A 16,232-nucleotide genomic window follows, 5' to 3' on the forward strand; every position below is an offset into this window, starting at 1 on the left:
ACGACCCACTCCGGCGGACTTTTTGATTTCACATTTGCTGCCCAGCCATCAGAAGGACGATGTTGACACTTAGCAACTAAAATATTTAAGTTTACAACGACGCTTGTTTTCGCATAGCCGCTTCTTTACCTTAGATACACACTATTTAAGTAGTTTAATAGTTTATAAACTCGTGTAAAGAGTCAAACTGATGTCATGTTAACGAACATCCACCTACTCCTCCAGTATGAGCAGCTCTGGTCCTCTGAAGAAGAAGAGCTACATGGGGCAGCACCAGATCAAGAAGAAAAAAGGGTAACTTTAAGTCCACCTGATTCATATTATGTTGGCTGATTTAGAAGAATTATAACCAAATTTGTCATGTTGCCTAGAGACATCTTCCAATCTTTGTAGCATTTCTATGGATACATTCATTAACATAACATAACATACATTTCTTTCTGACAGTTTCCAAGCTCCTGATGAGCCTCCAGAAGGAGACAGGCTGTTGCAGAAAAAACAGCACATATCAGGCAAAACAAAATTGAGCAAAGACAGCTTCATGGTGAGTGTGATCACTTTAAAGAGAGATTTATATCATCTCTCATTCTCTTCCACATCCACTTAAGATAAGATAAGATAAGATATTCCTTTATTAGTCCCGCAGTGGGGACATTTGCAGTGTACAGCAGCAAAGGGGATAGTGCAAAAAACAAGATGCATCAGCTAACACAGTAAAACAAAAAAGAGCTAAACAAAGTGTAACAAAATATGAACCATTTAAATAGAAGGAAGTATAAAAAAAAGGAGCAGTATATACAGTATTGACAATAAACAGGCTATTAACAAAATTGCACAAGTGGAAAATGATATTGCACAGTGAGAATTACACATGAGTAGTACTGATAGACAGCTGGTGTACAGTAAAGTGCAGTTCTTGTCAGTTTTTTGGTGTGTGTGTGTGGTCTACTGGGAGCGGTGCTGGTTGCGGAGTCTGACTGCTGCAGGACGGAAGGAAGGACCTGCGATAGCACTCCTTCACATACTTTGGGTGGAGCAGCCTGTCGCTGAAGGAGCTCTCCAGTGCTGAGATGGTGTCCTGCATGGATCACTAATGAGATGTATTAATCTCCATTTTTAGGATGGAGGAGCCGTGTTCCCACTGGGAGAATCCACATTAGCTCTTGATGAAGAGATGCTGCAGGTGCTGGATGCTGTAGACCCCGTGAAGCCTGCAGCTAACAATGCGTGTCCGACAACAGTAAACAGAGATGTGCAGGAAAAGCCAGCATCATCATCAGCTGTCTTTGCCAGAGCACCACAGCCCACAGGACCCCACAGAGCGCCTAGCAACCAGGGGAGAGTGTGTGGGCGTAGTAACCAGAGACCAGGATGGAGCGCTGACTGTAAAGACCTGGCACAGAGACTCCTCTTCAGTGAGGACTCTGAGGAAGTGGGGCATGCTCAGAGGGGCATCCAGCCACCACCAGCTCCAACCTGCATCAATGGGCCTCAGCAAGCAGGCAGCTCCACCAAGTGAGTCGACACATTATTGCCCAGTTTTTTTTATTTAGTTTGCCTCTGTACTTCTCTGTTAACAAATGTTTTTCTTACTTTGTGTGTTTCGGTAGGCAGACATCCAGAAGAAAAAGCTCTCCTTGTAGCAAAGACAAAAATGGGTCGAACATGAACGCCGATCCACCTCTGGATGCGTCCAGGGAATACATCTTGTTCAGCCCCACCCGCCTCGCAGCTGCCAGGAAGAGGGCCAAACTCCAGGCGTCGTTGCAGAACCAGTCCGCCTCCGTGCTCACAGTCCCCAGCGGCTTAGACGTTAGTCCTCTCAGTGACACTTTACCTCAGCCAGGTGAAGTACAATTATAAAACCATCTCTTGTCTGCAATTGTTCTTGTTTCTCTGGATTAACCTGCTAGAAAAATTGCCCCATTAAGCCCTCTTTCCTCCCACTCTCCGTGCTTTGCATACAGTTTTTGTTCCTCACTGGAACACTAATTGGGCGCAGAAATACTATTTGGTAATACATTTAAAATGTAATTTACGAATTTGCAACATGATTCAGTAATTTAATGCCATATCAACCGCAGTTGATTAGGAATTTGTTTTGGTGTGCTCAGCAACAAAACATATAATCACATAACACAAAACAAACCATACAACCACAATAACAATACAGTAACCATACAATACAGTAATACCAGATGGCTCATGCCCTTAAAGTGACATATGAGCACAAAACTGTAATAGTAAAAGTCTTTATATTAGACTTGATGCAAGGAGGAAAAATAAATATGATAGTGCAGTGCAAGATATGAAAGAATAGAGTGGTGCAGGGATGACGTATTTTTGTTGTCCAACCAGGAAGTTAGCATCGGTTGGTTGGTATGGTTCCCTCTACAAATAGTTAATGGGATTTTTCCACTGGGTTTTGGATTATTGCAGAAAATAAACTCTGTGGCAAACAAACGTTTATGATACTTACAAGTTTTGTTCAGCAAGATAATCTCCACAAATGAACGCCACTTTTATGATTTTTGAAGTTTGAATGCATTCGCCAAAAGTAAAAAGCTAACGTTAAGCTATAAACAAACTACACCACGGTATGAGGGCGAGTTTACACAACGAGGCCGTTAACGTGATGACGTTGAGTAGTCTCATTTAGCCACTTGTTAGCAGCCGCCTTTTTCAAGACACATAAAAACTTCAAAATTCACGAGTGGGGATATTTATAGATGTATTTTATGTCGTAGAACAAAATATTAAAATCTCTTCAGCCTGTGTTAACCACAGACCTTATTACAGGCATCTAACTTAAAAAAACATAAAACAAAACCATTGACTTTGAGACGAGGGAATCGGAAGTGCTAAAAAAGTAATTCCTGGGTTTTAGGACTCATTCCTGCAGCTTCAAATATAATGTAATAAAAGGCAGTGGCACAAACCAGTGAACACCCAGTAAACCTGGAGCGTTTGGGGCCCTGGGCCAGTTTCCCACTATGCCTTGAACCTTGTATGAACATATCTCTTGTCTAAGTATGTCCAGATTGTATAATTTGCATTTATATCTGACATGAGATTGCATCTCTGATGTACACCCTGAAATAAGATTTCTCTTCCCCATATAAAAATCCACTTTGCTGTGCTCCAAATATATGTCACAGTGCTTGAGACACCTGCAATCAGTTTGATTTACTACCACGTTGTTTATCTCTACTGTAGGCATTGCCTTGTGTGCTCCCGCGGGGCAAGCCGAGAAGCTGCTGTTATGCAGCTGGGGCTTACCAAAACCCGTCCTGGAGCGCTACCAGAAACACGGAGTGACTCACATGTTCGAATGGCAGGCTCAGTGCCTCATGGTTGGACAGGTGTTGCAGGGAGGTAACCTGGTATACTCTGGTAAGAAACCTCTACAAAGTGATTCACAGCATCAGTCCCTGTTGGGATCATTTTTTAAGCTTCCTTCTTTTTCAGCCCCCACTAGTGCTGGAAAAACTCTGGTGTCGGAGCTGCTGATGTTGAAGCGTGTGCTGGAGACTAAAAGAAAAGCTCTCTTCATTCTGCCTTTTGTCTCTGTGGCTAAAGAGAAGATGCACTACCTTCAGGTGAGGGAGAGGTGGACAGAGAAATATCAGTGTCTGTGTGTATATCTCCATCTAACAGTATCTGTGACCCTGCAGAGTGTATTTGAAGAGGCAGGAGTCCGTGTGGAGGGATATATGGGCAGCACCTCGGCTGCTGGAGGGTTCAAAGCTCTGGATGTGGCTGTTTGCACCATAGAAAAAGCCAATTCTCTCATTAACAGACTCATTGAAGAGGACAATATGGCTCTACTAGGTAACATACCAGTGATAACTGTTTGTTTTTTCTTTCTTGAGTATAAAAGTTTGAAAAGTGTGTGTGTTATGTTTGTACTACTAGGTATGGTGGTGGTGGACGAGTTACATATGGTTGGAGATTCTGGAAGAGGATACCTACTAGAACTGCTCCTAACCAAAATCCGCTACATTGCGCAGAAGCAGAACACCACTGGGTTCGTGTCCGTTGGTCTGTCTACTTTTGTCTCGTCTCAACAGCTACAGTGTATAGACTGGTAACAGTATTACCTGGTGACTTTCAGCCGAAAGTGTCCGTGGTTGCTCGTAGTAACTTAATGGTCGGAGTAGATAATACACACAGATGAGTTTGTATTTAAATGGATAAAAGTAAAATTTTATTTTACGAGGACACCGACATTCGTGTTTTCAACATCTTCAGTCACTATGAGCAACCACGATGCATTTAGCTGAGAGTCAGTTAACATGGTTAGCAGGCACTTTGTGATGCCGACCGATTACTGACGTTTACTTTGTGGTCATTAGGTCGCCCTGGTTAGAGCAACTAACGTTATATTTCACAATAACATCACAGTCAATTGATTGAGTTAATTTATTCTGCGGGCCCACTGCAGCCCCTAGACAGTGACGTTAGCCCACTAATGTTGTTAGCCAAGCAGTGTTAACATAGCTGACGTTACTTGTTTCACTATGTTAAACATTTTAGACATTGTTGTCAAAACTAACCTTACATAGAAAGAAAAGGTAAAAGTAGGAAATTGTACACTTCTTATTAGGACAGCTTGCAATCAAACGTGTGCGTATCGTAGGGAGATGCCACCGCAGTAGTGGTGACTTGTTTACTTCCGGTATTTCCCCGGATTCATCTAAAATAATCCTGTTCTTATGCTACACATGTTAAAGAGGACCTATTATCTATTATAATTGTATTTTGGGTTTCTACTACAACATTGTTCAAAAAACGATTATGCAAAAGTGTAACTTGGTGACATCACCATGTTATGGAAAAAAAAAAGGCGGGACTTCAATCAAGGCGTTTCAGGCAGTTCAGGAGCAGTGTTTCTGTGGGCGAGAGTATCTCCCTTTGGTGTGTAACTTTGCAAACCTTTTACATGCACAAAAAACGATATAACGCACTAAAGGAAAGGGAAAAAAGCACAATAGGTCCTCTTTAATATCTGTCTGTGCAACTCTGTCTGCAGGTCTCTCTCTGAAGGTGTGCAGATCATAGGAATGAGCGCCACTTTGCCTAACCTCTCCCTCCTGGCCAGCTGGTTAGGTGCAGAGCTTTACCAGACAGACTACAGACCCGTACCCCTGCATGAGCACCTCAAGGTGGGCTGCAATATCTACGACAAGAGCCTCTCTGTGGTCCGGCAGTTCACTCCTGCACTCCACGTCAAGGTAATTGAGAGTGTAGGTTGGATATCATATAATGTGTGAATGATGAGTACTCTCTCTAGACCCAGTAATATAATCATGTGCTGTGTGATGAATGTGATGATTCATAAAGGGCGACGATGACCACATAGTGAGCTTGTGCTATGAGACAGTGAGAGAGGGCCGCTCTGTGTTGCTGTTCTGCCCCTCGAAGAACTGGTGTGAGAAGCTGGCAGACAGCATTGCCAGAGAGTTCTACAACATCAGACATACTGGTAGATAATCACTAATGTATTGTGCATACTATATTTAATAGTGAGGTCAAGTAGCTAAGATTGTTTGTCTTAAGTTTAGATTCTGATCTCATCCTTTCAGACCGTCAGGGCGAAGCAGAGCCTCAGCCGGTGTGTCTGGATCGGGAGGGACTGGTGGATGTTGTCGCTCAGTTGAGACGAACTCCAGCTGGTTTAGACCCCATCCTCCAGCGAACGGTGCCATGGGGGGTGGCCTTCCACCACGCTGGTGAACACACTCACACAACTTCTCAACCACAACAAACTGAATGTTTTTTTGTTTTTTTTTGGAGTATATGAATAAAGTTTGTCTCTGTAGGTTTGACATTTGATGAGCGTGATGTGCTCGAGGGAGCTTTTCGTCAGGGCATGGTCAGAGTCCTGGCCGCCACCTCTACCCTCTCCTCGGGGGTTAATCTCCCAGCTCGCAGGGTTATCATTCGAACCCCTACCTTCAACGGACACTTGTTGGACCCGCTCACGTACAAACAGATGGCTGGACGAGCGGGTAGACAAGGAGTAGACACAACAGGTAAATGCAAACAAAACGTGATCATCAACAATCTTCAGTGATAATAATCGAGCACATATAAGTGGAAAAGTGAATTTAAAAAAAATCTCTCTTTTGGCCTCACGTCATTTTGTTCGTCCTCTCAGGTGAGAGCGTGCTGGTGTGTAAGGAGGCCGAGCGTCAGAAAGGTATCAGTCTCCTTACGGGTGCTCTTCAGCCAATCAGCTCCTGCCTGGTGAGAAGGGAGGGAGAAGGCGTCACCACCAGCATGCTGCGAGCCATCCTAGAGGTATGGCTGATATCTAACTCTCATTGAAATGACTTCTAGTCTGTAAATAGATCATGCTGTCTCAATCTATGGAGGCCATTGATGTATAGTCAGATTAGTTTGCCTCTATAATTGTTTTATGACCCTAATTTTAAATCATCCCAACTTGCAGATCATTGTCGGAGGCGTAGCCAGCACGCCACAGGATGTGAAATCATACGCTCTGTGCTCACTACTGGCTGCCAGCATGACCCGTGACGGCAAAAAAGAATCAAATGAAGAGACCAACAAAGGAGCTATTGAGGCCTGTGTTGAGTGGCTGATGGAGAACGAATTTATCAGTATCCAGAAGGACGGACAAGGTACGTTTTTCATGTTCAGTGAGCATTCTTGATATCTTGACGATGAAATTAGACTTCTAGTTAGAAATTGAACGGCTGGTTCAAAGGTGTTAAACAAATATTTATTGATTTTATACATTTAACACATCACTGAATCTTCCCCCAAATTGAACATATGGCAGTGTGTAAAATATAGAGATGTAACGATACCATTTTTTCCTTCCAGATTCCCATACCTGAACTTGCAGTAACTCTATTACTTAAAGAGCAATCTTCTGGATAAAGGCTTAATATACATAGCTTAGGACTTAGAGGTATTGGAGAAGAGGTCATTTGAGAGATATATTTTAAGTGTTCTTACTTAATTCAGATTGAAACAAGTTTTGCACGTATTTTCTGTATTCATGCATCATATGTCATTACATTAAAAGGTGTAAAAGCCAGAGAATAAGCTGTACTACCTTTGTCATAATAATAACTACAGTACATCTTCTGATGTCTTTGCATATCCAGAGGAGCGCTACTGTCCGACTCAACTCGGTGGTGCCACCCTCTCCTCGTCCCTCTCTCCTCCTGAGGCTCTGGGAATATTTGCAGATCTCCAGCGGGCCATGAAGGGCTTTGTACTGGAAAATGACTTGCACATTCTGTATCTGGTACACATATCTTGTATTACTATTTGCTCAATACGTTTCTGTCAACTTTATTCACTCCCTATTGTCCCTGAACCATCACCCATACATTCCTAATAGTAACTAAATCTTAATTTAGCTCTAAAGCAAAAATGTCCCGCCTCAAATGCACAGTATTTAAGATTTTATGTGCGAATTCCCCTCAGATCACCCCGTTGTACGCCGAGTGGACCACCATAGACTGGTATCAGTTCTTCTGTCTGTGGGAGCAGCTCTCTTCATCGATGAAGCGAGTAGCGGAGTTGGTGGGCGTCCAGGAGGGTTTTCTCGCAAGATCTGTCGGTGGCAAAATCGTCGCCAAGACAGAGAAGCAGCGTAGACAGATGGCTATTCATAAACGGTAATACACATATTTGTGTTGATGACAAAAACTGTATTTATATCATAGTATTGGCAAATAGTCCCCTCATGTGGTTTTCTGTATGGATGTAATAACCAGCTATTGAACATTATATTTTATTAGGGTTGTCAATCGATTCAAATAGTTAATCACGATTAATCGCACATTTAATCTCACATGTTTTTATCTGTTCAAAATGTACCTTAAAGGGAGATTTGTCAAGTATTTAATACTCTTATCAACACTTATCACTTATAACATGGGAGTGGGCAAATATGCTTGCTTTATGCAAATGTATGTATATATTTATTATTATAAGTCAATTAACAACACAAAACAATGACAAATATTGTCCAGAAACCCTCACAGGTACTGCATTTAACATAACAAATATGCTCAAATCATAACATGGCAAACTGCAGCCCAACAGGCATCAACAGCTGTCAGTGTGTCAGTGTGCTGACTTGACTATGACTTGCCCCAAACTGCATGTGATTATCATAAAGTGGGCACATCTTCACTCTAGCTTTAAAACTTTATACTAGTTTATGGATTGGTTTTATTCATTATTATATTATTTTATTCAGATGTTCGTGCTATTGTGTCCTCTTCCTTTATGCACATTGATTCCCAACATTGTGGTTGGATAAAAGGTGACTCAGAAGAGAGACCCTATCACGAACCACTCAAGGATTTATCCCCTGAGAGTCAAACAACAAATACAGTTTGTTAAATAAAGTCCACGTTCTCTCTTTGTTATCTCCTCCCAGGTTTTTCACAACCCTCGTGCTGCAGGATCTGGTGAACGAGGTGCCTTTGGGAACAGTGGCATCCAAATACAACTGCAATCGTGGGCAGTTACAGTCTCTCCAGCAGTCTGCTTCTACATACGCAGGTACAGAGTGTTGCTCAGCATCTCACAGGACATGATACACTGTACAATATACCGATTCTGAGCTCTACACAAGACTTTACATTAAAAAGTGAGGTAGTAACTTGATGCAAGATGCAGGAGCACTTTATCTGACGGATGTGCAGCACAGACTTCATTCCATTAGCTGATGTTTCGGCACCTACATGCTTCCTACAGAGCGCTCATGCTTCTTGCATCAAGTTACTGTGAGAGGGTTTATGTGGTCCTAGTGTAATTCAGACTCAGAGGGTGTGTGCTGAAATGTGGCTCGGAACAAGTTTGTCAGGTTGTGAGTATATATCGTGCTAATTATGCTGTTCATCAATGTAAATACAGAGAGAAAACCAGAACCAAGCAGCAACACATTAGTAATTAAATGACTCAGACAGAAACACTTTGACCTTTCTGCCATCCCTTCAGGTATGGTAACAGTGTTCTGCAAGCGTCTGGGCTGGCACAACATGGAGCTGCTGCTGTCCCAGTACCAGACCAGGCTGAGCTTCGGAGTCCAGAGGGAGCTGGTCGACCTCGTCAGAGTTTCCCTCCTGAACGCAACACGAGCCAGAGCGCTGTACGCACAAGGCCTCTGTACCGTCGCTGAACTAGCCAGGGCCACTGTGGCTGATGTGGAGAAAGCCCTGAGGAATGCTGTCCCATTTAAGAGGTAGGTGTGTGTTTGTTTGTACCATTAAGATATAAATGCATGTTAGGTAAACAAAGACATAAGTCTCTTCACAGCACAGTGTTTCAAATGAAGTGCCAGCAGCTGAAGCTATTAAATAACACTTTGTTTGTTTTCACTCAGCTTGCACACATTAACAAGATTGTTTTCTATGATGAAGTAAAGAAGTCATAACTAAAAAGTCACTTTTAAATTAGTTTATCAAAAGTAAAGGTACAGATGCTGGCATTTTGATTAATTCACAACAATAATAGTTTGGTTTAGGAAAAGCGATACTTTTATTCTGCATCTTCTTAAAACCTCTGTGGATTTGTTTTTATTTTTATATATATATATTTGTCTGCAAACATTTTTATAAATAGGCCCTTTCGTAATAAGTAATAGACTGGGATCAAACAGTTTTCCTTTTAGATAAATATGTGGTTTTGAGTGTGCAGGCATTACTCTTAACAAACGCTACTGTAAACATAAACCAGCCTCCTTTATTTTGAAAAAGTCAAGGAGATAGAAGCTGGTATATTCCTGTGAACTAAGCTTGTATAAAATATTTGCAACTGCAGCATCAGCACACCAAGCTATAATCTCCCTGAAACATGACCCCAGACGTAAAGCCAATGTTGTTCTGTCCGTCTGTCTCAGCTCTAAGTGCGCAGTGGACGAGAGCGAGATGGAGGCCGCCGAGAGACGGAGCCTCCGCTGCGTCTGGGTGACCGGCGGTCGGGCCCTGACGGAGCAGGAGGCCGCTATTGAGATTGTGTCTGAGGCGCGGCTCCTCCTACGGGAAGATCTGGCTCAGTTAGGAGTTCAGTGGGACCCGACAACTCTTCCTCCTGAGGCTCCTGCTGTAAACGATCCCGATGATGCAGACGCCTCATCTGTCTCATGTCTCAGCTCACATGAAGCACAGGTCAACAGCAATACAGATCACCAGGAAGGAGACAGGGTCAAGAAAAGTGAGAGTAAAGATATTGACGGACATGGAGGAGAGAAAAAGGAAGAAGATAAACGTGAGAAAGCAGAAGGAGAAGCCAACAGAGAGGATGGGAAGTCCAGGCCCGAAGACATGGTAGCAAAGGAGCAAAGAAAGGTAGATGGGACAGAGCCAGATGTCAGACAAACGGGTAGTGAAGTGCCAGTGGAAAGAGGAAACAACGAGACAAATAAAGAAATACTAATGGCAAATGACACGGAAGATTCAGATGCAAAAAGAGAAAGACAAAAGCACACAAGGTCAAAGCAAGAAGGGGAATCGTGCAAGAAAGCAGAGCCAAAAGAAGAGGAGACGAGTAAAGAGATCGTCTCAGTCAGACCAGAGAGTCCTCAAGCTAATTGTAAGGTTCCTGAGAGGAGCCTGACACAGGAGCTGGCTGAAATCATATGCAGCCCTCTGCTTCGACCAAGGCCACGTCCTCCGCCGTCTCCTTCCCCAATGCCTCCTCCTCGGTTTAGAGCTCCAATATCCCGAGTAGAAGTACAACACAGTTATCCTACAAGGACATCAAGAGGAGATGGAGCCTCACCTGTTCATCCAGGTAGACTGAAGCACTCGAGAGCCTTAAGCAAAGTCCTACACTCTATACAAACTGACAAAAGCCTGCAAGATAATGTAGAGGCTGCACAGACGTCACACTCAAAACCCTCGGTGGTTTCTTCAGCCCAAAGTGCAGCGCCTGCAGCAACAACAGTTCGACCTCCTGACCCCGTGCAAGAAACCCCTCTTAATGTTTCTGCACCTACAAATGCAGACAGGTTAGACTCTCCTCTGACCGTCTCTCCTGCCTCAGTCCCCTTATTCTCTCCCGAGGCAAAGCGAAGACGGATGGACGGCGGAGAGGTAGATACGTTTTCATCTCCCGAGCTGTACGCAGGAAACGAGGGAGATGAAGAAGCTGTTAAAAAAGGAGAAGAGAGTTTCGGCGACAGCTTTGAATTGGACACTCAGACAGAAAGAATCATCGCTCAACAGGCATGCCAACACAGAGATGGGAATGATAGAGATAAGAATCAGTTGGTAGAAACAGAGATAAGAGAGGAGGAGATGGCAGAAGCAGCTGTAGAGATGAAGAAAGATACACATGAGGAAAGTAACAGGCTTGAAGCCCCCGACAATGCATGTCCCAGATTCAATAGTTCTCTCACAGATAGCCAGATGGAGCTCATCCTCAGCCACCAGGTGAGTCATCCATTATGTGCTGATTATAAACATCAACTCATTAGTTTGCCTCTTAAGGATCAAAAATGTTGTTTTTGCAGATTTCTCCTGGTCCAGGTGGTGATAATGTAGTAGATGAAGGTGGTGATGAGGATGCCAATCAGGCTGCCTCCGAGAGTGTCAACAGAAGCAGCAGCTTCCTGTTCGACAGCCTGTACGAAAGCTCTCTGCTGGCCGGTCTGAGCCCGCATCAGATCCTCGACCAATCGGACGAAGAGGAGCCTGTTGGCCGGGAGATCAGAGATCACCCTCTTCTGTCAACCCAGGAGCGAAGACGCAGCGAGCTTCTCGCCAATCAGGACGCGGAAAAGCAGGAGGCAGTCCAATGGGGCGAGTCCTCCTTCAACCTGTCGGAGTGGGGCGACTCGCTGCTGGTGGGTGAACACTTTCTGGAGAGGCGGAGCTTGCTCAAACACACAGAGAGAACTCCAGAAGCCAGTCTTCATAAAGCACAGCAGCCAGACGAACCTAAACCCCATCAGATACAGCCACAACCCGCCACTACAGCTACCACAACTCAAAATGAGTATGACGTGGATAAAGCCAGTAATAATCAAGGCCATATATACAACATGAAACAGCAAAGTAATGCACTAAATGGCAATAAGCTGATGAATGAAGAGGGTGAAAATGGGAAGCAAGTGGAGACGAATGATTCAATGTCACATAATGCCGTTTTAAAACACCCACAAGCACCTGAAAGCTCTTTTGATTGCAGTCCTGGTTTGCAAGAGATCTTTGACCGCTGGCCTAGCATGTCTGACCAGCCCTGGCAAAACACCACAACAGGCCACGCAGCCGCTCATACACTCATAAATGCTGCAAGTACAGCAGAAGTTCCAGATCTACCTCAGCCCTCAATACAGGTGGACGGAAACGGGGCAAAGTCTACTGCTGAGAGAGATTCTCCAGAGGAACGACCCCCGAGACATGACGGTGAGAATGTAACGGAGAGACCGGGCTCTGTTGGCGATCTTATCCCCCCAACTCAGGAAACGCCACCTGTCACACCCAGAGTAAAACTGATGACTTTGTCCGTCCAGTCGCCTCTCACCGCTCAGCCACTCAGCCGGTCGACTCCCTCAACCCTCCTGCCACGGAAACCAGCAGTCACAACATGTCCTAAGTCTCGCCCAGGACACAGTAATCAAGACACTAAACAGCCAGGTTGCAGCCGTGAACACCAGCTGGGAGAGAAACCTGTTCGACGCTCAAGTTCAAAAACAAAACCCCCGCTACACACCGACCAGAATCGCAGCCCTCCCCGAGACCGTGCTTCTCTGCCATCCCGCCGGCCGAAGACTCCCTCTGACGCAGAATCATCACCCGTGATTGACGAAGGCTTCACTCTTCAGCTGTCCCAGGATGCATCGCTCTGTTCCAGCAACTCCGGCACCTTCTCCATCATAGACGTGGCGAGTGACAGGCGCCTCTTCCACACTTTCATTAATGAGTGGAAAACAAAGGAGCGGTACTCTCTGGCTTTGGCCTGTGAGAAGAGGGAGCACAGACAGCAGCCTGAGGAGGAAATAGGAGGGAAACATAAGAGAGGTAACTGATAAACACATGTGACATTAACTCGCAGAAAATGTGATATCAATTGTTGCCAAGCGTTAAGCCAGAGAATGATAACATCTATCAAATATTAGCTTCTCCTTTCTTGCATTTGTGTCTTTGCTTCATTATCTACAAAACATACTGTATTTAAAGGGGACCTATTATGCTTTTGTGCCTTTTCTCTTTCCTTTAGTGTGCTATTTAGTTTTTTGTTCATGTATAAGTTTTGCAAAGTTACAAAACCCAAAGTCCATGCCAAAGAGTTACTCTCCCCACAGAAACACTGCCCCTGAACTGCCTGAAACTCCTTGCTTCAAGTCCTTCCTTTTCTTCCGTAACGTGGTGATGTCACCAAGTAACACATTTGCATAAAGGCTAGTTTGGAACACCCTCAAACAAAGCTAGTTAGAGCAGAGAAAAATAAATCCTTTTTTGAACATTAAAGCATGTAAACATGTTCTAATAGAAACCCAAATTACAAGTATGAACCTGAAAATAAGCATTATAAATCCCCTTTAAAACATTATAAGCAAAGGCTGTGTTGTATGCAGTCACCTCATCCATGTGCGTGTTTCCTGTGCAGCATCAGCAGCTCACCAGAAGCTCCACAGGGCTGATGGTTTTCCAGTAAGAGACAGTGATGGACTGGTGTTGATTGGACTGTCTGTCTGCTGGGGAGTTAGAGATGCATACTACATGTCTCTGCAGCAAGAGCAGAGCAAAGGTACCGACACACACACATACATGCATGTACGTTACTGTATGAACAAGCTCATTCCAAAAGTGTTTGTTCAGCCTGTCTGTTACCCCTCAGGTTTGAGCTCCAGTCTGGCCCCTCCCCCACTGGATGATGATTTGCCAGTAAGTGAGAGGTTGCGGCAGGTGAAGACCTGTCTGAGCGGGCCACCGGCCGGTCAAGGAGGAGGTGTTGTTGTCACGTATGACATCATTCAGGTGTACAAGACGCTAGTCCTGAGCTGTGGCATCAGCTTGGAGGGAAACTGTGAAGATCCAAAGGTGAGGGAGTATGCATACTGTCATTTTCGTACAGTACATAGATAGAAACTCACATCCTGATAATTATGAGCAAGCTGTTACGTGGGATTTCATTTAAAACCTCTTACTGATATTCTCACACATTTCTGATTAGAGGAAGACCGATTGATGGGTTTGGCCGATTGTTTGGCGCTGATAGGATGTTTTACAAATCGTTATCGCCGGATAGTTCACAGCCGCCACCAGTCACACGGGGACGTACATCACCGTTTTGCATGGAGGCTCTATTCACAAAGTCAAGGCAGAGGGGGAGAAAAAAGGTTATCTCTCAAATATATAACGCAACAGTATCAGCTTTCTGTCCCAGAAACAAGACAGGCAGACAGGGAGGAAAAGAAATCATTCAACTGCTACTTCAACTTGCTTACTGTACCAATATGGTGTTCTCTCTTCCAAATAATCCAGCCACGTAACCATCCATTCATGAAATGAGATCACACACTTAAAGGATCCTCCTTATCCCGGAAATATGCATCAACATTAATGGTTTGCAAGAGTGGTATTTAACAATGTACGAGACGTGAAACAGAAGTAATCCTGGCCAGTCATACTGTAAACCACAGAACAACACAACGCCCATTGCAAATAAATAGAAACAGTTCCAATGATGTAATCCATCAAATCACACTTTAGGATGTTCTCTTACGTATTATTAAATTCAGAGTGAAAAAAAGAAAGATTGAAAACAGCATATGCAAAAGTAGCCCAAACTATCGTTATTATATCTGCCTTTAAAAATCCACTATCGGTCCACCTCTATTTCTGACTTTGAGATAGTATTTAAAGTGACACTGTGGAAGACAGCAATGTATGCACCAATGTTCACTCATTTTTTTAGGGGCTTTAAAGGAGAACATTTACCAGAAAAGGACAAAATATTTATTGTTTGAGTAAGAACCCTTGATACAGTGTCAGGAACAGACTTCATAATGCAGCAAAGTGACTGTTTTGAATGTCTGCCATAGGTTGCGTGCTGGCTGGTGGACCCTGGCAGCGAGGAGAGGACTCTACCCAACATGGTGACGGTCTACTGTCCTGAAGAGTTACCTCTGCTGGACGGACTTGGGAACGCACATGCACACTGTCCTCGTGTCAGGGCGGCGACCAAGAGTGTGCTCTTACACTCCGTCATGAACCATCTCACTGGCCTGCTAGAGAAGGACGGCATGCTCGGTATAAAGAGCACTCTAACAGACAGTCATACCGTATTCCTTACGGTGGTAAGACCTGTAGTAAACATGGTGATTTAAACATTGTTGTAATGTTTCTGTGTGCACGTAACAGACGTATTCAGGAGCGTCGAGATGCCCTCCCAGGTGTCTTTGGCTCTGTTGGAGTTGAATGGAGTTGGCTTCAGCGTCCAAGAGTGTGAAAGACAAAAACATGTGATGCAAGCCAAGCTCACAGCGCTGGAGTCTCAGGCTTACAATCTGGCCGGACACAGCTTCTCCCTCACCAGCATCGACGACATAGCACAGGTCCGACACATCTTCTACAACCCAATTCCAAAATACTCAGTAAAGTACAACAAAGTGTAGTAAAACTTACCAAGCTGCTGTACTGTAGGTGTTGTTTTTAGAGCTACACCTGCCTCCAAACGGTGACGTGGGTGGACCGAAAAGTAAGAAGACTCTTGGCTACACCAGGAGAGGCGGCGGCGGCGGCAGAGTACGACTTGGAAAGCAGTTCAGCACCACCAAGGTGAGACTACTTTGCTTTACATGAAACTCTTGCTGCTACCATCAAGTAGTTTAACAGTTTTTTTTATACCGTCAGGGAGGTAATATTGTTCACTATGTTTACACTGAATTGTAATGATGGTTGGCAGGATGTTCTGGAGAAGCTCCGCCCGCTGCACCCGTTGCCTGGTGTTATTCTGGAGTGGAGGCGGATCACCAACGCCTTGACTAAAGTGGTGTTCCCCCTGCAGAGGGAGAAGCAATACCACACCACACTGGCCATGGACAGAATTTACACCATCGCCCAGACACACACAGCCACAGGTAACACACATACACACAGATGCACTATAGACTGTATATAAAGATGGACAACGTGTCTCCACTTCCTCCCACTGTACAGAAGTGAAGCCAAAATATCCTGGATATGGGACGCTGCCAGCTTGAGATTTTGACGTAATTTTAGAGATAGAGGCCC

The 16,232-nt window shown here is 44.3% G+C and overlaps 1 protein-coding gene across 2 annotated transcripts in view; it reads left to right on the top strand.

Moving 5' to 3' along the window:
- polq (polymerase (DNA directed), theta) overlaps window positions 1–16,232 on the top strand; it is a 20,405-nt gene continuing 4,173 nt past the window's right edge. For both annotated transcript variants that reach the window (XM_074630161.1, XM_074630162.1), the window contains exons 1-26: window positions 1–294; window positions 448–544; window positions 1,121–1,515; window positions 1,611–1,846; window positions 3,217–3,393; window positions 3,469–3,599; window positions 3,675–3,831; window positions 3,916–4,027; window positions 5,033–5,234; window positions 5,344–5,485; window positions 5,586–5,732; window positions 5,823–6,035; window positions 6,161–6,303; window positions 6,455–6,644; window positions 7,137–7,279; window positions 7,462–7,655; window positions 8,426–8,550; window positions 8,989–9,232; window positions 9,890–11,423; window positions 11,504–13,013; window positions 13,603–13,743; window positions 13,834–14,036; window positions 15,041–15,248; window positions 15,360–15,553; window positions 15,642–15,776; window positions 15,904–16,078. In XM_074630161.1, the coding sequence (XP_074486262.1) occupies window positions 227–294; window positions 448–544; window positions 1,121–1,515; window positions 1,611–1,846; window positions 3,217–3,393; window positions 3,469–3,599; window positions 3,675–3,831; window positions 3,916–4,027; window positions 5,033–5,234; window positions 5,344–5,485; window positions 5,586–5,732; window positions 5,823–6,035; window positions 6,161–6,303; window positions 6,455–6,644; window positions 7,137–7,279; window positions 7,462–7,655; window positions 8,426–8,550; window positions 8,989–9,232; window positions 9,890–11,423; window positions 11,504–13,013; window positions 13,603–13,743; window positions 13,834–14,036; window positions 15,041–15,248; window positions 15,360–15,553; window positions 15,642–15,776; window positions 15,904–16,078 (7,216 nt within the window). In that variant the 5' untranslated portion in view covers window positions 1–226. The remainder of the gene's footprint in view (window positions 295–447; window positions 545–1,120; window positions 1,516–1,610; window positions 1,847–3,216; window positions 3,394–3,468; window positions 3,600–3,674; window positions 3,832–3,915; window positions 4,028–5,032; window positions 5,235–5,343; window positions 5,486–5,585; window positions 5,733–5,822; window positions 6,036–6,160; window positions 6,304–6,454; window positions 6,645–7,136; window positions 7,280–7,461; window positions 7,656–8,425; window positions 8,551–8,988; window positions 9,233–9,889; window positions 11,424–11,503; window positions 13,014–13,602; window positions 13,744–13,833; window positions 14,037–15,040; window positions 15,249–15,359; window positions 15,554–15,641; window positions 15,777–15,903; window positions 16,079–16,232) is intronic.

This window comes from Sebastes fasciatus, chromosome 3 (assembly GCF_043250625.1).
Source record: "Sebastes fasciatus isolate fSebFas1 chromosome 3, fSebFas1.pri, whole genome shotgun sequence".
Taxonomy (NCBI): Eukaryota; Metazoa; Chordata; class Actinopteri; order Perciformes; family Sebastidae; genus Sebastes; species Sebastes fasciatus.